Source organism: Mastigoproctus giganteus, chromosome 10 (assembly GCF_048544385.1).
Source record: "Mastigoproctus giganteus isolate SK-2022 chromosome 10, ASM4854438v1, whole genome shotgun sequence".
NCBI classification, from domain to species: Eukaryota; Metazoa; Arthropoda; class Arachnida; order Uropygi; family Thelyphonidae; genus Mastigoproctus; species Mastigoproctus giganteus.
In genome coordinates, this window is record NC_143584.1 from 225,632,073 (window position 1) to 225,657,568 (window position 25,496).

The 25,496-nt window shown below is 39.3% G+C and overlaps 1 protein-coding gene across 1 annotated transcript in view; it reads left to right on the top strand.

Annotated features, from left to right (window-relative positions):
- Window positions 1-4,091: 4,091 nt before the first annotated feature.
- LOC150079993 (TNF receptor-associated factor 4-like) overlaps window positions 4,092-25,496 on the top strand; it is a 39,814-nt gene continuing 18,409 nt past the window's right edge. Inside the window, exons 1-3 of the mRNA XM_090383309.1 lie at window positions 4,092-4,326; window positions 10,647-10,802; window positions 16,836-16,994. Coding sequence (XP_090239435.1) covers window positions 10,653-10,802; window positions 16,836-16,994 — 309 coding nt within the window. The 5' untranslated portion in view covers window positions 4,092-4,326; window positions 10,647-10,652. The remainder of the gene's footprint in view (window positions 4,327-10,646; window positions 10,803-16,835; window positions 16,995-25,496) is intronic.

Sequence of the window (25,496 nt, forward strand, 5' to 3'; positions counted from 1 at the left end):
CGGGCGCCTCCGTAGCCAGGTGGGAAGGAGCAGCAGTGCGTAGCACATGCTTCTTGATTAGACCGGGGTTCGAGCCCGTCACCACCAAATACGGAGTATGCGGAAAGGTCAAGGAATGACCACCGCATATCCCGGAGCAATATGGCCTTAGTTGCTAATGCTCCTAAAAACCAAATAACGAACGAACGAACGCAACCGACTCTTATTAACTGAGACGCAACAATATTATTAACTGAAGATTAGTTAACTACGCCAAAAACTATAACGTCAATAAATAAATATATCAAGAATTAATGTTACAACACAAGAAAACAGTAGCAATCGAGCTAGCAACCAGACCAGTCTGCAGTCGCGGAGAACTTTTTTCTACCATTGATGAGGAGGACTGCACCAACAACCTATGCGAGAGTTGGAATTTTGCTTTCGATGAGGTTGTGGTGCATGACCACCTAGCCATCTGAAAGGCCATTGAACGTATTAAAAAGAATGGGGCTCTTGTGTCAACAGCCCTGATGAAGGATTCTCGTGGTGAGCCTCGAAGAAAACGAGTCAAACTTGCTACATATGAGTATCAACAGCGTTTAAAGAACCATGTCTGGACTATGTGTATATAATGAAATTGTTAATCTATGTAGATATAAGAAATAAACTATAAATTGCCACAATTTGGCCTTAATAGCCCTTGTGTCATTAAACTTAATATCAATAACAACTGGATTATGTGAATGAGGAAGATCGTGGAGGAATTTCTGAATGGCATAGGTCAGAGCTTCAGATGGAAGTAAAATGACCTTTAAATGTACCTTAATGTTTAATGAAATTTTTAGTATTGTGCTTTATTTGTTTGCTTTTGCATAGATACGGTATGATGTTCATTTTTAAGATTGTGTAAATAATTTTGTTCTCCTGTAAAACAGTGAATATAAACTTATAATGTAAGTGTTAATGTATGCTACAGTATAATATAATGCTTTTCTTATTGCAAACTTATGAATGTAATATTTTACATGTCAGAGAAGCGTTCATAAACTGAAAATAATAAGAAGAATAAATATGATTTAAAAATTTCGTATTATTATTTGTTCCAGGTTTTTTTTAAATTTTTTTTTTATCCCATAGGGGTTTTTTTTACTAGGGAGTTTTGTCCTACACTGCTCCTAAACATATAGTGTTAGGTACCATTAGTGTCTTGTCACTAATAGCAGACGTTTCAATAATTCGTAGAAATACAAAAATGAAGATATTGAAAAAAAGGAGAGTATATGGTTATTTTATTGCAAAATCAAAGATACAATATATTGTCAACAATTTCTAGAGTGATGGACGTTGCAGGTCCATATCTCTAAACGTGGCTATTTGCGCCCCTTACTGGAAAAAGAGAAATCTTATGTGTTCTGATTTATATGTTTCTAATTTCAGCGCATAAAAAGAAGCAAAATTATTGACAAAGTAACATTTTTAATTTATATGGTATTTGGACCATTTAAACTAACATTCTGACGCGTTTCAAAAATATGGCAAAAAGGAAATTTTAAGAAACTCTTTCTGTTAATAATTTAATACAAAGAATAATATAATTTTGATATTGGCATTACTATTAACAGAATAATACTAATTAACAAAATTAGTATTGGCAAATGATTCAGGAACGCCAACTTAGAAAGCATCAGCCAATTAAAAAGAAGAAAAGAAAAACTTTCTATCTTAATAATTTGTCAAATTCTTCCTTAAATTTATTGAAAATACATTTTTTGTCTTTTTTTTTTTTTTTTTTTTTAAGAAATCGTAAAATTTTGGTTTTGTATTTTTGTACAGGTCTTGCATTGTGTTGCTAGTTTCTCTTATAGCATATTCTCCTTGCTGGGCAAAAAACCCGAGTTTCCAGGGGTGGGAAGGAACCCTGCTACCCTCGCCTCAGAGCGACTAACTCAGCCGCGTTGTGAAAAAGACCCATAAAAATTACTCGCGTCATTGGTGGAATTCGTCATTGATAGAATTCGGACCCGGGCCTTTTCCACTCTTCGGGAAGTACGGAAGTACCCCCAAAGTACCTAACAATTGTAGACAATGTATTGATGCCTCATAGCCTTAGTTTCTTTAGGTATTATGTTGTTTATTATGTTACATGTATATTACTTTTAGCCGCAATATACACCTAACATATTAAACAACGCAAATACTTTTGAATATGCGCTCCGTGTCCCGAGGACGCCCCCCATTCCTAAATTTGCCTGCAAGTTAAACATACTTTCAGGCAACTTTTTTTTTATCAAACTGTAACTTCCACGCAGTTCTACCGCTATCCTTGATGAATGTAAGATGGTGAATTGGAGTGACAGTTGTGCCACGTGTTCTTGCAGACTGCCCCTAAATATGCATAAAAGAAAAAAGGAGGAATAAAGTGTCCATTGTGCAAATGTGCGTATGCTAGGTGTGTAGTGAGCGCATGTAGGGTATTTGTTGTTCTGGCAAAAGGAGAAACTTAACTGAAAACTCCCACCTGCCTTGTTGATGTCATGCCCCTGTTTTTCAGACATGACATCGGATTAGCTGACACCGGCTGCACTGGTCTGGCCAGTGTGGGACTACTAAGCAGAGAAGCACTTTCCAAAGTGCGATCTCCCCCCTCCCAATTAGGGCGCCCTGTCCATATGACTTTTCACTCATACGATCCCTGCTTTCTTCGCATTCCAAACCCTTCGCCTGGTGAATCCTGTCCCCACTAACTTTTTACTGCTGTTGACTGTGGAGACAGCCCCCCACATTCCCCTGGGGGGGCTGTCTCCACAGCTGTTCCCCTCTATACCGTTAACTTCATGCTTCCAAGTGGAAAGCCTTCCTAACGTCCACCTCTCTTATATTTGCCCCTTTTCTCCAATACTTAACTATCACCCCTGCATTCCTTTTCCAATATTTATTTCTTTTTCAACGGGCCCTCGCAGAGGCCAAACCTGGACGTCACCTGGCAAACCCAGGCGACGTTCAAGTTATTGTATAACATAAAACTATTTTATAGATTAGCCCGTTAATCTAGTCGAGGTTATTGCGCATTTAAATACGCATGCGCGTAACCCACTTGCGCCATTTTTTTGACAGAATGAACATTTCCACGTGTCAGCCAGGTTCCGTTCGTTACGAAGTTTACTGAAACGTTTCTTCATAGTCTGGACGCCATGTGACGCCCTCAGTTTTCCACATACAGTACTCTATTTCGATATAATATCGGTGTAAATACACAGTAGTTTACAAATACGTTTAACTACATACGTACTGTAAAGTCATCATTTGATTTTATCTCATATTGTGGCTACCTTCACAACGAAATACTGTACCAGGTATTGCACTACTTTGAATAAACAACGCTTCTCTAGTAGAGGAGACTACAGTACTGATAATTATTTATTCTCAGTGGGCACCACCTAGACGCATTTCGGAGCTTGTTGGCTCACTAAGTTTACTGAAACGTTTCTTCATAGCTTGGACGCCAGGTGGCGCCCTCAGTTTGTCACGTACTGCTATTTCAATTATATAATATCGGTGTAAATACACCATAGTTAACCCATATATTTGAGCTACGATTGTAGCGTAGAAGGCATCATTTTAAATGTATCTCATAATGTGGTTGCCTTCACAACAAGATAGCTACTATTGAATTACTTCAAATAAATAACGCTTCTCTAGTAGAGAAGGCTACCTACCTGGGTACCTACCCGCCCACTGATGACGAAGCCAAAAAGCTTCGAAACGATCGTCTGGGTGGTGGTACCGCTGAAAATAAATAACAGTAGCCTTCTCTACTAGAGAAGCGTTATTTATTTGAAGTAATTCAATAGTAGCCATCTTGTTGTGAAGGCAACCACATTATGAGATACATTTAAAATGATGCCTTCTACGCTACAATCGTAGCTCAAATATATGGGTTAACTATGGTGTATTTACACCGATATTATATAGTTAATTATCAAAACCCATAAGGATTATGCCTAGTGCATTTAATTTTCCAAATGCTATTTCAATGTACGTTTGCGTGGACGTGTTCCAGAAATTCCTTGTCTATAAATGCGCGTTATCCTATTGCACTAGATGCTTTCCAATTCACCGGCTTCAGTGCTTTTCACTCTGTTCTTAGCTGCATTTAGAACGAAAGTATTAGAATAGTTATTGCAGTTATTTTTGGCATCAGTTTAAAGAAGTGCAACAAAACCGCTGCTAACTTCCTTGGTATTCTTTTTGTAGTTATGCCCTGCCGAGGTTTACTTGCTGGATCAATAGAGATACTTCCTTCTCTCGGTAGGTTTATGTCATCGGGCTGCAAAGCTAGCCAAGGTCAGTTGTTTACAGTAATTGGATTATAAATAAATAATTTCGATAGATTATTAATAAATAAATAAATAAATAAATTAATTAATTTAATAAATTGAAATCTTTAGAAGCTGGTACATCCGGTTGAGTTCTGAGGGAGGAGCCGTGACGTCACTGTAGTGATCGACAAGTTTCGCTGCTCCCAAATTGCGTTCAGTTTCTGTCACATGTCAATTTCGCCCGCCCTACGACCGCTCCGAAGCGAGTGTCATTTATGAACGAGTACCAGTTTCTACGGGGCTTAGAGGGGAACGCATTCTGTGTGTTATCAGACACTCAGTTTAAAACACTGATGGATCCAATACCTTCCTATTTCAGAAGATTTAGGAGAAGTCCGGTTGGCCTGCTTGTTTTGGGTGGCACCTAAACGTCTAGGTGCCACCCAGGGTCGAACTGCACCTTGGAAAATCTGTGTTGAGAGAGAGAGAGAGAGAGAGAGAGAGTAACTGTCTACACTCTACAGCGATCAACACCCTGTCAATCACTGCCCATTTCTAAGCATGCGTAGTTGTGCTTGGTTCTATTATCTAGTGCTGCTGCACCAATTTGTCGTCCAGTGGAAGGAGTGCAATACCAAAGGACAGGAGCCCTCAGGCTGTCCAACCCGAGGGAAAAAAATAAATAATAATAAATAAAAGAAAATTAAAAAAAATAATAATAATAATGAAGCAGAACATGCCTCCAATCTTCTACTGCCCCACAAAAACACAAAGGGTCAGGTTCAAGTCCAAATTTACACAATTTATCCCGCAGTGTCCAGTTATTAAATATGACGTTGTCATTGAAGGATAAAACCATCCCATAACTTTCTTATTTACAGCAAGCGTTGCGTCTTCAATGAACTCCCTGGTAGTGAGTCCTGTTTCACTGGATTGCCATCTGTATTTCCACTTCTCAGTGAATTTTGTCCAAAGATTAATTTTCTCTTGCCTAATGTCCGTGGCCGGATTACTTGCAATGTCGAGGATTTGAGTTGCCGAACCTTTCTTTAAGTTAGAAATCATGCCTCGGTATGCCACATAAAGGTCAATCGGGATACAACCTGAGATCACTTGTAAAGCATTGGTTGATGTTGTACTGCAGCATCTGTGTGTTGCTAATATCATCTTTCTCTGCAATGATAGGAGTTTGGCCTTCACTGTGACGTTAGTAACCCTAGGAAACCATATGGCAGCCGCATATACTACAATTGGCAAAAATATAGCCTTATAATATAATTCCAAAGTTTTGTGCTTTATACCCCATTCAGGGCTTGAGAGCCTAATCACATTGCAGTAAACTTTTTAATCTTTTCAGCAAGTTCTTTACTTGGGGGATAAAAGAAAATTTATCATCAATTAAGTGACCAAGATATTTATTTTGAGAAACATAAGGAATTTGGACATTGTTGATATGAGGTTTAGGAGGTCTGTTATAATCCAGTTTATTGTTGAAGATCATCATTTTAGTTTTCGTCTCAAAAATTTTTAATTTGTTTATTCTGGACCATTCCAAAAAATCATCGAAGATTTCTTTCCCACGTGTTTCTAGCAAAAGTCTTGACCTGCCTGTTATGCATACCGCTAAATCGGCGGCATATGCTATTTTATTGCAAATTTGACTTTCTTTTAGTAACCATTGGTCTAAAACAGAATTCCAGAGGAGAGGCCCAAGGACCGAGCCTTGTGTTTGGTCAAGCCCAGACTTGACCTAATATCACTCAGAACTTCTGAACAAACTGGATCGTCGAGAGTGCTTGAAGAGTGACTTCCCCAAAAAACTGAGCTGAACTGGTCGCCGCTTTGAACACCAAATAGCAAAAAAAACGTTGGACATTTACAAAAAATTGGTGATGAGTGTTTGATGGGGACTAAACGCTGTCGTTAGTTTCGTGCAAGTGATGATTATTTGTAGATATGTAGGTGTCCAGATATTAATAGTAAGACAGACTGTATTCTGTTACCTGAATCACTTAATTTTTTCACATTTATAAAAGGTATTTAATGACCACCTAATCACTAAAGGATGTCTAATAACCACCTACGAGATGCCAATACCGCCGTCCCATTAATGACACGCTATTACCAATAAATAGCAATGTACGAGAGTTGATCATTTAATTCGCAGACTGGTGCAAGATTTTATATTTACCGTGCAAACTTTCCATAACTGCCGTGCTATACACGCTCTCCCTTATCACTACTGAGCAGACTCAATGTGTGCATGCCAGTACTTGTCCAGCTAGTGTTGCCTGAAGAGAGAGGGGTTTTTTAGCCGCTTGTCACTGGCGATCGTTTTGAAGCAAGTATCATGTCGGACATACAGATTGAACAGCGATATGTGATTGGTTATTGTGTCAGGCGGGACTTAATGCATCGGAAACAGTTAAAGAGATAAATCAAGCGTATGGTAATCACTGACTTGGTAGGATAGTCATATTCCTGTGTGAAGTGGTTTCTCCATCAAGACAATGCCAGGTCCCAAAGGAAAAGGCCCGGGTTCGAATACCGTCGATGACGCGAGGAACTTTAATTGGCATTTTTCACTCTGTGGCTGAGTTAGTCGGTCTCAGGTGTAGATAGCAAGGTTCCCCCCCCCCAGAAACTATGGTTTTTTGTCCAGCAAATCGATCAGAGAACACACGCAATCTACAGACATAATACATAAACATAAACGGGTATATGTAATCCTATACGGGAGATCCTAATATAGTAATTAATAATAATGCACCAGTCCGCGAATTAAATGATCACAATTCCTACTTTTCCTTTCATGATTTTTTCCTTTCATGCTGAGAAGCAAAACATGAGTTTTGCTTCGCAATAAGAAAGTGATGCATTTTATAACAAACTTGGCTTGTTTCCTGGAAACATACAAAATGACTAATTAATATTCTTTTAATTTCGTAGTAGAGTTTATTCTTTCTTCCCGCTCCAACACAAATACTACTATATAAAAGAATTTATTCGGATTGTAAAGGAGGCCAGTAAATGCTTTCTTCGGAAGGCACAGCCAACTGTAGCAAAGAGCGAACGAAACGGACCAATTATTAAATGCATGCCTTAATATGAAAATCCCGTGCAAACTATGACATCAGCGTTTCAATCTATGATAAAAGCCATGTTTCATAAAACAGATATGGCTGCGAACAATATTAATTTCATTCAAACTTCTCGAATATTGTAATGGATTTATAGGAATGGATCAGGAAATTTGGTTAATTTAATTATTCTTAAACTCTAATAAGCGAAAAACACGTTGGAATCAGAGTAATATTCGCAGGGTGGCTGCAGGGTAGAAGCTTACGATGAATGGTTACTCTTCAGATTGGTCTAGCGTTAGAAGTGGAATTCCCCAAAGATTCGGGACTTGCTGATTTTCATAATGACATCGACGAAGGGTAGTAGGCATGATGTTGAAATTTGCAAATGATATTGATCTGAAGATTGGGAGCGTGTGTTAATCATCAGTGCCAAGCAGAGCTCAAGACTACTTGGAAACATCTATCTGACCAGGCTTCAAGCATGGTCAGATACTTCAACTTTTTACATCCACCCTCCTCAAACTTCTAGAAAAGGTACTCCTTACAGCATTAAACAAACAGCTGATGCCACAGAAGCCGAAACAGTTCCATTTCGCAGTCGAAAATAGATCCACCATAACAAACCTCATGGCCTCACAGACATCAATTCTTCAAGCCTTCGAAACTAAATCTGAATTAGCTATAGTGTACGCTGACATTGAAGCTGCTTTTGACAGCCTAGACGTCACAGCCCTTCTCAGACTCCTGCAATTCTTCTTCAGGATTAATGGAGACCTACTAGCTTTCCTCACCGCCTTATTGAAGAATAGAAGTGTCCACCTCACTTTGAAGAAAACCCACTTTACAAGAAAAATTAATGCAGGAGTCCCCAAGGTGGTGTCCTGTCTGGCCTTCTCTTCTCAGCGATTCTGATCCCTTTCATGAGTCCTCGTGATGATGATGCTCTAATATATGCCGACGATATAAATTTCTTACCTTAATCCCACCGTCTGCAAACCCAATGGCAATTACGTCTTCCATCACAGAGAACTTGACCACTCTTTCAACTTACTTGAAGATGTTTGGATTAAACCTTAACCCGTAAAAATCTGCAATAATGACTTACTCATTGAAACAGCAACCAACAATAATTCAACCTTTAGTTTTAGGTACTCTAATTCCAGTGGTTACCTGCCATAAAGATCTCGGTGTCTATTTTGATCCGAAGCTGAAATTGAATGTTCACACAGAATACCTCCGGAAGCGTTTTAACACCCTACGCTGGAGAGCGAAACAACACTTACTTCATTCCAACGATGCCGCAACCACTACCAGATATCTTCAAGCCACTGTTTATCCGGCTATTTTATACGCTGCTGAAATTTGGGCATCTGCGTCGCCCTCACTTCAAAAACCGGTGTTCTCGTGTGAATACCGGACCCTGAAATGGGCCACAAATAAGCATCGCCGACCCCCTCAATTGAGAACAACTGACATGGCTGAGCAGCTAAATGTACCCAGGCTCCAGAGGTTAATTGACAGCAGGCGTTTAATGACTTCAGTAAAAATGTACACAGGAGTAATAAATGCCCCAAACATCTGGGATTTCTGTCAGTGGCACAATCCTACGCCATCCTTGAGGTCAGAGCCCACACTAATCCTCAAATACAACCGGTTGAAACTGTGTAGTCGGTTCCTACCTGCCCAGGCACTCCCCTTCTTGTTCAGGCACTGCTCCGTCTTGGAGTCGACCTTCAGAAATTAGCTACCGACTACAAATACCGTCACATGCTCCTCGAGTGGATTCCATCTGTGGAACTGGGATAATTTCCTCCATATGACGTTTTTAGTCCTCATTTTTCATTATTATAATTTACATGTTTGTAACTCATAATTTCTATGTAACGGTATTTTTTTCCTTTTTGCCAATTAATTTCATTTATAATGTAAAACTCCTGGCCATGTCGCCGTGTTGAGTATTATTGTATCTAGTACATGTCCTGTACTTATTAGCAATAAAGAATTTATTTATTTATTTAAAATCTTTGTCATATTCTCTGAACCATACTTGCATGATTCTGGCACGATGCACTGTTGCATTGTTATCCATAAAGTGGACATCACCTTCGGGATTAAAGTGTGACATTGCAGAGTGCAGAAGATCTCATCCAGAGAGTACTTGAATTTTTAGATACTCTCTGGATGACATACGACCTTTCACCAGTATCAACGGACCCAGTCCATGCCAACAAAACAACTCTCAATACCACAATACCACCTCCAGCTGTTTGGATTGTCTTAACAAGGCAAGCAGTGTCCATTGCTTCATGAGGTTCTTATTACACTCTCTACTCACCATCAGTGCAAAACAAAGTCTATCGTGATTCGTCTGACCACACGACTTTCTTCCATTGTTCCACTGTCCAATTACAGTGTTCTCAGCAAGCGCATTTTTTGTTTTCCCTGAGACAAGTAGCTTCCGAATAGGCAGGCGGCTGCTAATACCCAATTCAATTCACTGCGCATCGTACGGGTTTAAATAGGACAGTTCACACTGGATGCACATGTCCTTTCCGTAAAGTACGACGGCTTCGCTCTTAAAGTATTGTTTTTCTGCCATTTATGGCTTTGGGATGTGGAAGAACCTCTTGCTTTCCAGTCATTAAAAACCTTTGAGATTGAGAAACCAGTTATATCTTTTGTTTCTTGAATCATAGCTCCTGCTAAACGTTGTTGTTGCATTAGGATTTTAGGAGCATCAGCGACTAATGCCATATTGCTCCATGTATACTCTCTGTAAATTGCATGTGTTCTGTGATCCATTTTCTGTTGTGTTCTGTGATCATTTGTGTTCAGTGATCCATTTTCTGTTCTGTGTTCTGTGATCATTTGTGTTCTGTGATCCATTTGTTTGCTTGACATAAAATCCGAGTTTCCGGGAGGAAAACCATGCAACCATTGCCTGAGACCGAATAACTCAGCCACGTTCTGAAAAAGGCCCATAAAAATTCCTCCCGTCTTCGACAGGACTCGAACTCAGGTCTTTTCCATTCGACGTGGGGATGACAGCGATTCTTCCAACTGTGTTACCCACGAAGGCTTCTGTCCCGTGCGTTCTGTGTAAAAAGTCTTTTCAGAGGAAGAACCTTAACGTAAGTAATGAAAAATATTTAAAGAATATATCCTTTGTCTAGTCCCATGTAATTAAGTGAATATCGCGCTTATTTCGGCATAAATGGTCACAGTTTACCGAAGTATTTTATATAAATTTTCAATTTTACAGGTTCACATGAATATTTGCAGTTCAACCAAAGTGTCATGCCCGAAGTGCGGTCACAAACTGTTAGAAAAGAATCTGAGAATGCATATGAGACTGCAATGTCCCAAGGGACTAACGAAATCTCCGTTCTGTGAAAAGGAATCTGAAAAGAATAGTCAAGTAGGTTTATAAAAGATTTTCTTATTATCTACTGTGAATATACACTGTGCTTCCATTGATATCCATATGCCTGCATATCTACAAATATCTTTATTTACAGGAAAATTAATAATGAGTGCTGAAAGCTTTTTTCATTTATGACATCTCTAATCTTCGTGGAACAGTTTCTTGTAAATGTCCCCCCCCCCCGATATTTTCTATCATTCTGTCTTCAAAGTGGCGACCAGTTAATTTCTGGAGGTTTTTTTGGTAGTCGCTTCTCACACGCAACCAACAGTCCCATTTATCTGAGAGGTCCTTTATAGGATTTCGGCCAGAGCTCTGGGCTGGCGAGTCCAACTTTTTGACATTCATGTCCTCAAACCAGCGCGTTACAACTCAATCAGTATAACGTGGAGTGTTATCCTCCTGATTCATGTATGGGCCTTCATCGATGTACTGCTTCAGCGTAAGTAGGCATTACTCTCCAGAGCGTCTTGATAGATCACATTCGTCGTTCTATCCAAAACAGCAAATGTTTTCTGGTAAAACTACGAAAAACAGCCCAGGCCATACGCTACCTCCATCAAACTTCATTGTCAGGACCATGCAGACCGGTAGATAGCCTTCTTCAGACATCTACCTCAACAAAGCACAACATTAGACCGGTAGACGATATAACGTGACTAATCACTCCAAAACAAAGCTTTCCACTGACCTACAGTTGAATTGGGCCTTACACTAAACTAGTTGGCGTCAGGCATTGGTTAAGGTGATCAGTGGCTAGTGGACAGCTGCACTACTGTGGTAACCCATATCGTAAAGCGCCCTGCATTGTGCTCGTCCTCACATGTGTTCCGATCGGCTTACTGTGGGCCTGTGTGTTGCGACAACATCGACCTGCGTTCCAAAAGTACGAACCTTTGCAGGGGTATCCTGTCACTTTCTGTCATCATCAGAAGGCTTTCTCGGTCGTTTTGTGACTGTTTCAGAACCAGACTGTTAGCATTTGCAGATTGCATTACAAGTCATTGCCTTTGAAATGTCAGCGGACCGATCGATTATATGGCACCCTATTATTATTCCGCGCTGGAAGTCAGTTCCGTCGATCACACCATCTTGCATTCACAATCGTACTATCTCCTCGAAGGCCTACGACCATATTTCTGATTATGTCTGACACATGGTGCTTGGGTAGGACGTAAACAACCATCAACGGAGGGGTTTTTGAATATTAATGGTAGGAGTATATGGTATTTCTAATATATTCTCTCAGCGAGAGAGTAAGTGATTGTTGACGCAAATTTACATCAGAAGCTGAGAAAGTAGAAATTTTGAATAAATATATGGCAAGAGACAAAAATTATTATTATTTTTGTTTGTTTGTTTGTTTGTTTGTTTGTTTGCTGCATGAATTTGTTTCCTTCCATCGTTTCCCAATATTACTAATACCAAGAGACTAAGATTAGCTGGAAACTTTCCAGACTAAACTTGTCTTTTAGTATTAGTATTATTTAATATTATTTAATATTTTAATATTATTAGCTTAATGTGAATAAGATCCCCAAAAAGGATGCGAAGAAACTTTTCTAAATGAAAAAATGAAAAAAAAATTCTAAATTTAAAATTAAATTGAAATTAAATTAATTTAAAAATTAAAGTTCCAAGTTCTATGGATGCACTGTGCATGTTTCCCACCCAACTTTGGAAATGAAAAATGGAGTTTGGAGAGTTAGAACATTTCTCTTGCTGAGTTGATTAAGACTGTTTTTACGGGCCACTCACACAGAGGTTACGTGCGCCCCACTTTAAGTTCTGTGTTTCAGTTCAAACCAATGAGGTGAAAATTTGTGTATGTGGTTTATCACATCCCTGCTTTCTGACAGAATCATTCTTCTTACAGCGGATCAAGACACGAGAAAGATTACTGCGGGAGTTCCCCAAGGTGAAGTTCTCTCCGGAGTTTTATTTACTGTAGTTATTATTCCATTTGTGCAAGAGAGAGAAGATACTCTGCTATCAACCCAGGTGAACATCAATAAAAAAATCACTGAAAAGTTACACGACTTAGGATCCTATCTCTATCAACATAGACTTCTGATTAACTCTGCCAAATCAGCAAAATTGTCTTTTATCTCAAGCGCCAATCCACTCAAGTCCAAGGTTCTCTAGAGGGTATCTCCTTTCCAGTGGTCAAGATGCATACGGTCTTGGGAGTCGTCTTCGATTATAAACTGAGCTTCAACCCCCACATCGACAAGCTCATAACGAACTTCTGTCAAATGTGCTGGACTACCAAACAACAACTGCTCAACGTTAGGGATCTGGATGTGACTAGTCGGTATGTATACACTCTGTATACTCCGTCGTGTTATTTGTCTCAGAAATTTGGGCATCTGCAGTCCCCACCAACATCAAGAGCGTGTACTCCGCCGAATACTAGCTCCTTCGTTGCACGATCATAAACATCATCGCCCACCTCTGCAAAGAACAACTGCGATGGCGAACTCATTAAACTTTACCCGACTTCCAAATCTTGTACTGGAAAGACGCATCGTCCTAACTGCCAAAATGACTACCGGAATAATCTCGGAGCCAAACATCTGGGAACTATGTGGTTGGAGAATCCCTGAGCCCGGACTGAGGCCAGTTCCCACGCTTATAGCCCACCCTAACAGACTAGCCGTTTGTAATAATTTTCTCCCCAGACAGATGCTCATCACAGTCCAAAAAATTCGCGGTGACCTCTACAAATTTACCAAGGATCGGAAATACCGGAGACAGATCCCTGATGGCCTAACCTTAACCAGGCAAACTGCACATTAACATGGGCAAAAACTCGTTGCTATAACCACCTGGTTCAACTTTGGCAAGATCGGTGATCTTCTTCTTCCAAACGTACGATGACAAGAAAGTTTATTCCATCTGTGTCCTTTGCCTTACAAAAGTCTATTCTAAAATGGTTCATTCCGAGTCTTCGCACTCTTTTTCTTCTAACTGGCCATGGTTCCCTTCGTGCTAAACTTGCTGTGTTTAACCTCTCTGATTCTCCCCTCTGTAACTGTGGCAGCCCAGAAGACTTGCAACATGTTATTTTCACCTATTCATATTACTTGGATCTTCATCAGCCTCTGTCTGCTGTGTGTCAACCATTTTCTCTAGGCAATGAGTCGTCTCTCTTGGACTCTAAAGAAAAATTATCTCCTGCAAGACATTGCTCATTAAGCCTTTGCCAGACGTGGTCAACTCAATAGCAGTGCCCCAATTCAGAAACTACTCCTATTCCAGCTCTACCTCCAGTCCAGACCAGCATCTCCATCTCGTGATACCACCACCATCATCACTACCACCATTTTTTAGCTCAAGTACCATCTTCACCACCACCACCACCACCACCTTCGACTTGGACAATTGGTAATCCAACTTGTACGACGCTGAATATCACTGTTTTGTTTATTGTTTGTTATTTGGTTTTTAGGAGCATTAGCAACTAAGGCCATATTGCTCCGTATCACTATCTTCTTGACTTCTATCTCCTGCTGGCCTCAGGCTCGTCCTGAGGCAGGATCGTCTGCTGGCACCATCTTGCACTGGTGCTGGATTTTTGTTCGTTTTATTGACTTATTTTTATATTTATTTTTTCTGAATATTATTTTTGTATTTTATTTACTTATTTTTATCTTTAATATTTCTGTTTATTATTATTTTTTCCTCAAAAATGTATTTTTACTTAAAATGTTTTATTTCTTTAACTTTTAATTCCTTTTATTTTTATAATTTTTTATTAATTTACCGTTTTATTTTATTTTATTTCCTCATATTTTAAATGGTTTGGACATTCAGTACGTGCCACTTGAGGTTTGCTGCGGTTTGCGCTCAGTTGTGGCCCGCCGCCTCGCGGCGTACACGGGTATCAGGACGCACCACCCTGGTGCTTGTTGCTTCCTGATAGCAAAGCGGCCAGAAACAACTAAACAACATAACAAACTCATACTCGGCACAAATATAGCATTACACACATTTCTAGCCTTTCTGCAGAGCTTTTGTAACATCACAGTGTACCACGTCAGTGTTGAACTAGCGTTTGGGAGCCGCCTTACATAAGATACTATACATGTCTATATGGGCAGTATAATAATGTCGAATATATTGTAAATAATGTCAAAAGTATAATATCGTTATGAATATATTGTAAATAATTTCTCAAACTTATTCCGTTGTTGGCTCTGGAGAATGAACCCGAATCTCGATGTAGGCCCCATTCTCCAAAGTCATCCACCATCCAGTGTAAAACCCTTGGAATTGCTACTGTGAATGGTATATTGTATATGTTACTTTTGTATACAATAAAGGTTATATATATAGAGAGATCTACATGCTTCCTAAAATGAGGCCACCAGACCTGTATGCAGTACTCAAGATGCGGTCTAACCATGGCCTTATACAAAGAGATAATCACCTTCTTATCCCTGCAGGACTTTGCATTTGCAAATGTTAAACTTAAACTGCCATTTCTCAGCCCAGTCATCGACTTAGTTTTTCTAGATCTTGTTGCAGTAGCTCACCACGATGACTGTCGTTATCCACTCCAACCATTGTATCATCTGTAAAAACTTAAGATATTAAACCTGACATACCTTCATCAATATCATTGAAAAATATTAAAAATAACAATGGACCCAGCGCTGAACCCTGGGGGACTGCGCTAATAACATTAGCCCATCATCCCTTTACCCAAAGCAGTAACTTGTCCTTAATGCCACACTGCTCCAATTTGTACAGCAACCTTTTATGTGCAACAATATCAAAAGCATTCCTAAAATCCAAGTATAAGATGTCAAAATTATTTTTGCATCAAGTTCCTTGGTCACTGCACCACAGTAACCTATCAGATTGGTTAGACAAGGCCACCCCTTGACAAATTTATGCTGTGATTGCAGTATAACTGCATTCCTGTTCAAAGTGGGTTTTACATTAGCTGGTGGACAATGGCCTTGGGGAACGGAACCCAAATTGAGAATTCAGATTCATCACACAAAGCCAAATACAGAATAAGTTTCAAAAATTATTTACAATATATTTGTACTGAGATACTTTTGATATTATTAACATAAATGTTTAGTGGAACAAGACAGAGTATACAGAAGTGTATTCCTGCCGACGAGTCATATCATTGATAAATATTGAAAACAACAATGAACCCTCAGAATTTTACTAATAGCATTAGCCTTCTTCCACTTAACCAGCCCTTTATCCACAGAAGCAACTTGGCCTTAATGCCACATTGCTCCAGTTTCTACAACAGTCTATTATGATCAACAGCATCAAATGCCTTTCTGAAATCCAAGTACACGATGTCAAAATAATTTTTTTGCATCCGGTTCCTTGGTCACTGCATCATAGTAACCTATAAGATTGGTTATACAAGACCACTCCTTGGCAAATCCATGCTATGATTGCAGTATAATTGCATTCCTGTTCAAGTGGTCCTGAATTAAATCTTTAACCAATGATCCCAATATTTTCCCTGGAACACGTTACGCTGACGGGATCCGTAATTACTCGTGTCGCCTTTTGATCCTCCATTACGAATTGGATATATAATCGCATTTCTTTAGCCCATAAGAATCTCCCCCGAATCGAAGTATGCTTTCATAATTATGGCAAGATCGGTGGCAATGATTACCTTCTTTGCTGCCTCCCTTACTATAACTGGATATATTGCACTTGTGACATGACAATATTTTCTTTGGCCAGAGTGCAATGAAGAACCATTGTATGTCCGCTGTCTTGTGGTATCTGGGTTCTTGGATGACCCATAAAACACAGATGTCCAGAGATATGCGTCTCTTGTCAGATGTGTGCATCAACCCTTGAAAGAAAGACCATAAAGGTAAGAACATTCCGAATTCTTAAGCAGTGCTCCAAGTCTTGAAAATTAAAATAAAACTATTGCTTAGTAGATAATGAAGTAAAAATGATCATCACAGATTGAATCACGACTTAAGGAAATGTTCCCCTCTGAAAGCGAGTTTTTTTTTTTCCTTACTCCAGAAACATGAAGACTCTTGCATTTTGGTTAGGATTGATTGCCCTGACTGCGATGCCAAATTGTACAGAAGTAACTTGGAGGTCCATTTGGAAAACAGATGTCCAGAGAAATGTATTGTATGTCCGCTGTGTGCATCAGCATATAAAAAAAAGGACAGCCAGGTGAGTTCATATGTTTATTATTCATATGTCACTCAAAAAGTATTTCTAATTATTGAAAAAAAATTCAAGTTTCTGCCCTACTATCTTACATTCGAAACGTCGCGGGACGAGTGCTGCTTCAACAGCAATAAATATTTGAAAATTTATTAAATACTATAAGATACAGTAAAATATACACCAATGAGACAAAACTTTATGACCACCTACCTAATATGATGTTGGTCCTCCACGTGCAACCGAAACAGCTCGTACCAGGCGAGGCATGGACGCTACAAGATTTCTAAATGTGTCTTGTGGTATCTGGTAAAAAAAAAAAAAGTAAAGTGCAGCCATTATCAACCCACTGCAGGATGGAAGCCTCCTCAACAATTCATGCTGAGGGAAATGGACCATAATCTGCCACGCTGGTCCAGTGCGGGTTGGCAGATCGACCGTATTCAGCAGTCAGGGGCTTGAACCCAGGTCTACTCAAAGAGCGTGTGCTACTGCACTCCCGCTCCTGACCACATCTGGTACCAACACGTAACCAGCAGATCCTTTAACTCCTATAAGTTCCGTGGTTGAGACGTCGCAGATCGGAGTTGCTGTTCCAACACAAACCACAGATGCTCGATGAGATTTATGTCTGAGGAATTTGGAGGACAGGGCAATACCTGAAAGTCTTCCTTATGTTCCGCGAACCAGTCTCGAACAATCCGGGCGGTGTGGCCTGGCGCATTATCCTGCTGAAAGACTGCACTGCCAGAGGGGAAGACCGTTACCATAAAAGGGTGTACCTGGTCAGCAATGATGTTTAGGTAGACATGTATATTATCTTCTATACAGCGGCTCCGGAACATTAGTTCAGCTCCGCCATTGTGCTCTGTGAAGATACAGAGGCCATTCTACAGAGTATCTTCACAGATACTCTGTAGAATGGCCAGAAACGTGTGTGGTGTTATATTTGTGTAGTCTGTGTGTTGTTATTTTGGTTAGTTGTTTCTGGCCACTTTGCCACCGGGAAGGCCAGGATCTTCTGGAGAGCCTACCCAGTGCACGTCTACACCACGAGCAGGTGGGCCACAACTACGTATGTCCCTAGTCCCATGGAGGTTGATCATTGCAATCTTTGTCTACCCTAGGAAGAGCGAAGTTCCGCACCCACTGGAGGTAGTGCTATACCAGTGGGTGCCAGCAAAATCCCGTACCCACAGCTGCCCAAGCTGAGGGTACCAGCAAAAAAAATAAAGAAAGAAAATAAAATAATAAATAAAAAAAAAAAAAATTAAATAAATAAAAATTAAATTGAAATAAAAAATAAATAAATAAAAATATATAATAATAATAATAATAAATATATATACTTGCATATATTTTTTTTTAAATTAGTAACAATAAAATAAATAAAAAAATAATAATTAAAATAAAGTAATACTGTTGTTGTTGTTTGGTTTTTAGGAGCATTAGCAACTGAGGCCATATTGTTCCGTGAATATGCGGTGGTCATTCCTGACCTTTCCGCATTCGTTGGTGACGGGCTCGAACCCCAGTCTAATCAAGAAGCGTGTGCTATGCACTGCTGCTACTTCCCACCTGGCTACGGAGGCGCCCAAGTAATAGTGTAATTAACTTAAATTAAAAAGGAAAAAAATGAAGAGTGGGGTGGGAAGAGAGAGTGACTATCTTCGTGTTTTAGAAACATGAGATCCCCTAGAAATTGAAGGCAGAAGATTCTTAAAGTTCCATAATTTAGGTTCCTCATAGTAAACAGTGGTAAAAAGGGTCTTTCTTATTCTAGGCATCTTGATTTGAATATTTGACTGGCTGGTTTGCCAAAAGTCTTCTTTTAGAAAATAGCTCAGTTGAGAACTGCTGGCAGGCTTTGAAATTGGTGATGGATTCTACTAAGAGTGTCTCGTTCCTTGGAGAAAAGATGGGAATTTGTGCCTTCAGGATGTTTCTAATGTCCATAATGTAGAGTGGGCAGTGGTACAGGATGTGGATCCAATCTTCTGTTTGTTGGCATATGCAGGAATCAGTGTTAGTTAATCTAAACTGATACAGTTTTGAGTTCATTGATCCATGGCCAGTTAGGTGTAAAGTGTTTTCAGTGTCTAACGGCACCAGGGGTTTCCCCCATCTCCGCGTTGCTTTTATAGTGGGTGTGCCAGTTCAATTTAAAGGCCAGAGATTTAAAAGTGTATCGATTGTGGAAGTGTGGTGTTTTTTACCATTGTTCCTCTGGCCATTTAGCCGCTAGACCCCTGCTGAGGCCCAACATTGCCCCACTTTCGCCCCGTGCAGGCAGACCAGGTACCTAGCAGTTTAAATTTACTCTGGCAGGTTCTGCAACTTAATTTCCTGAGATTTCAGTGGCTAGGACATAAAAAAATTGTTTTAACATTGATTGCGTAGGGTGATGTCGCTTAAATGGGAAAGGCCAAGATTGTGGGCGAAATTTAATTTGGGCATATTTAAATTTAGGTGTGTGGCATACAATTGCTTTAAGATAGAAAGGGGAGGGGACTTCAAAGTCTTCAAAGTATATTGTTTTTGTGCGGTCTCCAGGGTTTCCCCTATTACCGCGGTATCATCTGTAGATTTTAAAGCCGGCTAGTGTGTGTGTGTGTGTGTGTGTGTGTTAGTATTAAGCGAATGTTATGTTGAGTGTTGTTTGCCGACACCTGGAGTCTTAGCAGCCAGGAGGCAGAAACAAATATATCCTGCATCCTGACTCCCGTCCCTAGCCACGAGGAGGCGCTCCAGGGACAACTAGCGATATCATCACTAAGTGAGGTTCTCAGAACCTCGATGGAATCAAGGGAAAGGAAGAAGTAGGAGGATTATTAGAAAGGAAGAACTTCTTCCAAGGAAGAAGAAACTACTAGTGGAAAGAAAAGTTCTGAGGGTTCCTTACCCTCAGAAGAAAGAAAACAGCTGAAGCTACAGAAAACAACGTAAATTAAATTACAATCCCGCTGGCAGGTCAAGGAGCCCATTCCAAAACCTGCCAGAAGGCAAAATAAATAACCTCTTATTTTACATGTTATGTACAAACAAAACATTTCATTAGTCAAGTTAAATAAACTATTTAAATCATCAAGGGCCAAACACCCCAAGGATTAGGTTTAGGCGAAAGCTGATTAAGGATTTATACTTAATTAATGTGAAACAATCATATACAGAAAGCAATTGTTAACTATACTATTTACAACAATTCATGTTGGCCACTCCAAACAGACAGACGGGGACCTGGGAGTTACCAGGACAAATAATTTACTGTTAAGGCGGGCAATGAGAAAACTGTCTGAGGAGAAGAGAGGAGCCAAGATGAAAAGAACAAAAACATCAAAACTGAGAATACCATAAAACCAGGAAACAATATTTATACATATATACAAAGTCAAGTATCCAAGCATTTTGGATACGAGAGCAGTTAAACATATTTACACAAACAAGAGATCCAAACATTATGGATCCAACAAAAGCAAGTATAGGGAGTATTTTACACCAAATATTAGCAGAATACGCTCCCAAACACAGGCCACAGAGACCAGAGCGGAAAAATTTCCGCAGGCGCTGAAGACCCAGTAGAGGGAATAGGCATACTCAGAACAAGAGCAAAATAATTAAACTATATACAAAAGTTCCACTCAGAAGCGAAACAAAATCTGTAAGGCACTAAGTAAAGCATAGAAAAATATCCCCCAGGTGTATAAAGTTATAATTTCATTACGAAGCCACAGAGTCCAAACCATAGTCCAAGCTATGAGCTCTGAAGACCAGCAAGAAAGAGGATTAGGTCGATTAGCCTAGGAGACAAAGTCCCACACACACTAAAATAACACTAGAAAATATTTACACATTTTGCGCTATTGATCAAAAAATTTGACAAATCAAATGGTCTCAACAGTTTCAAGACCAGGAAAAACATAAAATCACCTGACAAGATTGAGTCAACAATACAAATCAAGATCAATCCTGGAATATTCAGGAAAAATTTAACAAAGTATATATACAAATATTTACATATAAGCAAGTGCATCTCAAACAAATAGTAAGGTGCAATAGTAAATAGTCTTAAAATTAAATTCCAAGCCAAACATAGCAAGGTAAAGACAAACAATTGCAACGACATAGAAACATGCTATTTACAAAAGTAAGGTCGCAGCACTGGGAAAATACAAGATCTGTGAGGTAGACCATAGAAGGTTACATTACAATTTAGGACAGTTTATGCTAACCAAGCAGGAAGCAGAGCAAGAATCAAGTACAAAGTAAAATAATTACCAAAAGGAGTAAAATCCCCTAGAAACTGGGTTTTTTTTCGTCCAGAAAACAGACAAATCGGCCATAGAACACACGCAATTAATAGACAAAAGACACAGAAAGGCATACGAATTTATTTATTCAGGTGGCCTAAATATAATAATTTGGTTTTTATTTTTTTTTTGATATGTCTGCCCAGTCATCTGGCCATTATAAATTGGCCTTTGTCAAACTCGCTTAAGTCCGCTAATGGAACTGCTACTCATATGTGGCACTGCCACCCATAGGCAGTACTTGGCATCTGTCAATGTAAACTTCAGTTGCCCACTTTTCTAGATCATGTTGCAGTAGCATACTGTCATTAACAACCCGGAGGCTTGAAGGGGAACAAGCATTTTGTGTGTTATCAGATACTCAGTCTAAAACACTGATGGATCCAATGTTTTTCTATTAGAGAAGATTTAGAAGTCCAGTTGGCCTGCCTCCCTAAAATCCACTCATGCACACCTTCTCGATGATATGCCCTGTTACGTCACTTAGGTGGCAACGAACATGTAGAGTGGTTCTCTTCAAGACGCCTGGTCAGCGTGAAGAGGAAAAGACCAAACCCTCCAGCATATGACAGCACGACGAAATAAATGGCCCTAAGTCCCCAGCTGCTTTCACTCCCCCTTTTATGGCAGCGTGAGGATCAGAGTGGAAGCAGAGGATGCTACGAATCTCTGGGTACGACCAGACTGCCATGCACGGAAACTGAACTTGGCCTGTTATAACGTAAGATTGCTCATCGATGAAGACAGGGTATTAGAGCTGGAAAAGGAACTAGAAAATGTAAATTGGAATATCGTCGGTTTGGCTGAAACAAAAAGAAGAAATGAATCACTTATAAGTTTATAAAGTGGAAATCTGCTGTACACCAATGGGAACAGTGAAAGGAGCGAAGGTGGAGTTGGCTTTCTGGTTCCTAAAGATATAAAAAACATTTTGAAATTCAAAAGAACATCACCAAGGGTGTCAACACTACTATTCAGGATTTCTAAGAGGTACAAGCTAAAGGTTATAATGATTTATGTACCAACATCGAGCCACGATGATGAAAAGTTGAAGAAATGTACACCGAAATTGAGAGTCTTCTAGATGAACAGAAAACTCACTACAATATCATTATGGGGGACTTCAATGCTAAGGTTGGAAAAAGACAAAACAGCGCAGAAAGGGGAACTATAGGAAATTTTGGAATTGGTGAAAGAAATGAAAGAGGTGAAAGACTTGTGGAATTCGCAGAATCTCGAGGATTATCAGTAATGAACACTTTTTTCAAGAAAAGGATGAACAGAAATTAGACATAGAAGAGCCCAAACGGATTAACAACTAATGAAATCGACTTTATCCTCACTAACAGAAGATATATCGTGAATGATGTCACTGTCCTGAACAAGATAAATGTTGGAAGTGATCACAGAATGGTAAGATGCACACTTGATATAGATGTAGGAAAGTAAAGGAAAAAACTGACTCGAGCAAATAATACAAAGGTCTTTGAGATAACAGAAGAGGAGGAAAAAGCAGTATGTATTGGAACTTAAGAACAAGTTTGAACTTCCCAGGACCAGGATATCGACGAGGAATATTGCAGCTTTCTGAAAGTGATAAAGCCCAAGAAACCTATAGGGAAACAGAAATCCAAAGAAGAAAAAAATAATCAAGAAACACTTGTTATGATGAACCGAAGGCGACAAATGAAGAGCAAGATAAACACTGACGTGGAGAAAATTGAGTATACTGAGTTATGCAAAGCCATTAGAAAGATACTGAGAGAGGACATAAGAAGATTTAACACAAGAAAAGTAGAACAAGCATTAAGAGAAAACAAACAACTGAAATCAGTAACCATGAGCAGCAATACAGAAAGAAAAATGATACTGAAACAAGAAAAGCGATGGTGTACTTATAAATAGCAGAGAAGCATAATTCCAATAGCACAAGACTACTATAGAGAATTATACAAGGAGAGAGGGAAGGATGCCGACAGTGGGGAAGATGGATCGCAAATTAACAACACATACGACATACCCGATATTCTTCCTGATGAGGTAGAACATGCGTTGAAGAAAATGAAGAATCAGAAAACACCGGTGGAAGATGACATTACTGTAAATTTGTTAATGGGAGGAAGAGACATAGCACAAAAACTGTCATGACTCTTCACAAGACTCCACAAAATTAGAAAAGATGTGACGCCTAAGGAGTGGAATAATGCAATTATAGTTTTGCTGCATAAGAAAGGAGAGAAATCAGAAATTGGAAATTATAGACCAATTAGCGTGTTATCCCACATCTACTAGTTGTTCACAAGGGTCATTACTAAAAAGAAAGAATACTTGATGAGAATCAACCGAAAGAGCAAGCTGGCTTTAGGACAGGATTCTCAACTATGGATCACCTTCACGTAATATCACAGCTAATGGAGAAAGCAAATGAATATAAAACACCATTATGCCTGGCATTTGTGGATTATGAAAAGGCATTTGACTCCATACAGCATAAGGCAATATTTCGGGCACTGTAAAGACAAGGCATAGACACCCCATACATTATGATTTTGAAGAAAATATGTGAAAAAACGCTACCGCCTTTATTAGACTAGACAAAGACAGTAGGTAATTTAAATTATTATTTTATTATTATTATCAGTTTATTTAACAAACACCCCTGTACAGAAATTTCCTAGGAGGGTGGCGCATACATACATCACTTATTAGAGTGTAACAGGATTAAATATCAGCAAATACATAAGATATATACACATAGAGGAAGAATTACATACAGACATCCTGCATTCACAGAAAAATTACAAACCAATATATGTACATAGAAAAATTACAAAATTACAAAACAATGTACATACATAGAAAAATGACATCGTCATTTACACTATGAATTGGTCCTCATTTTTATTCTCTGAACAAAAGGAATACCCTCAGTCCTATAACAGTCTTTTGGAAACACAATATATCGTTCATTTAAGATTTTTATGAGTTCGGCACTTGAAGTCTTTCTTCAATTACTTTCTTTATCATATTTGTAGTTCTGTGTACAGATCCTCTGCAATGAGCTTCCTGTAAGTTTTCTCGTGGCAGTACCTGTCCGGGTCTATTTTGAGATCTCTAAACAGCTCCAGAGTATTGGCAGGAAACATCCGCTTTAATCCGTCCGTTTGGTGGAGAGCGCTTCGGAGACTATGAGGGTTGAGGAGGCGGGCTCCAGGGCGGGGCCTAACTACAAGATTTTCAATTTGAGGGGCATCTAAACTTCCAGTGAGAAGTTGTGCTAGAGTGCAGATGTTACGTATTGTGATCATCTGAATCCACGGAGCTATGTTCAAGTTTGCGTACAGTATGGATTTCGATTGGTTTGGATTTCGTTTGCGTACAGTATGGATTAAAATCGAGAAAGGAGTTCGATAAGGAGACACAATATCTTCGATGCTGTTTACTGCTGCCGTTGAGGAAGCTTTCAGAAGATTAGACTGGTCGCATAAAGGAGTCAATGTGAATGGAGAGTACATAAACCAATTACGATTTGCAGATGACATTGTGGTCATAAGCCACGATCCCAAAGAATTAGAGGAAAATCTTAGTCAGTTATGCACAGTTAGTAAGGATTTTGGACTAAAGATGAATATGGCTAAAACAAAAGTAATGATTTACAAGTATGCCACAGAAAGGGATATGATGATTGAAGGAGCAGTAATTGAAAAAGTGGAGTCATATACTTATCTGGGACAAGTCATCAGCTGTAATGATGATAAATGGCTGGAAGTCAAGAGAAGAATCAATTTTGGATAGATAGCATTCAGGAAATATAGTCACATACTGAAAAGCAATATCCCAGTTTGTCTGAAACGTAAAATAATGAACCAATGTATACTCCCCACCTTGACTTATGGAATTGAAACTTGGGCGCTCGCCAAAAGAATGGAAGAGAAGCTGAGAACTACACAGCGAAGAATGGAACGAATTATATTGGGAATCAGATTCAAGTAAAGGACATTCTTATCAAAACTAAAATAAAATGGTCTTGGGCAGGACACATAGCTCGAAGACATGATGACAGATGGACTAAGAAAATAACAGAATGGTACCCAAGAGGAGCTAGAAAAAAACCCGAAGACAACGGCGGAGATGGACAGATGAAATTCATGAGTTTATCGGTAGTAAATGGATGGCCACTGCACAAAACAGAAAGAACTGG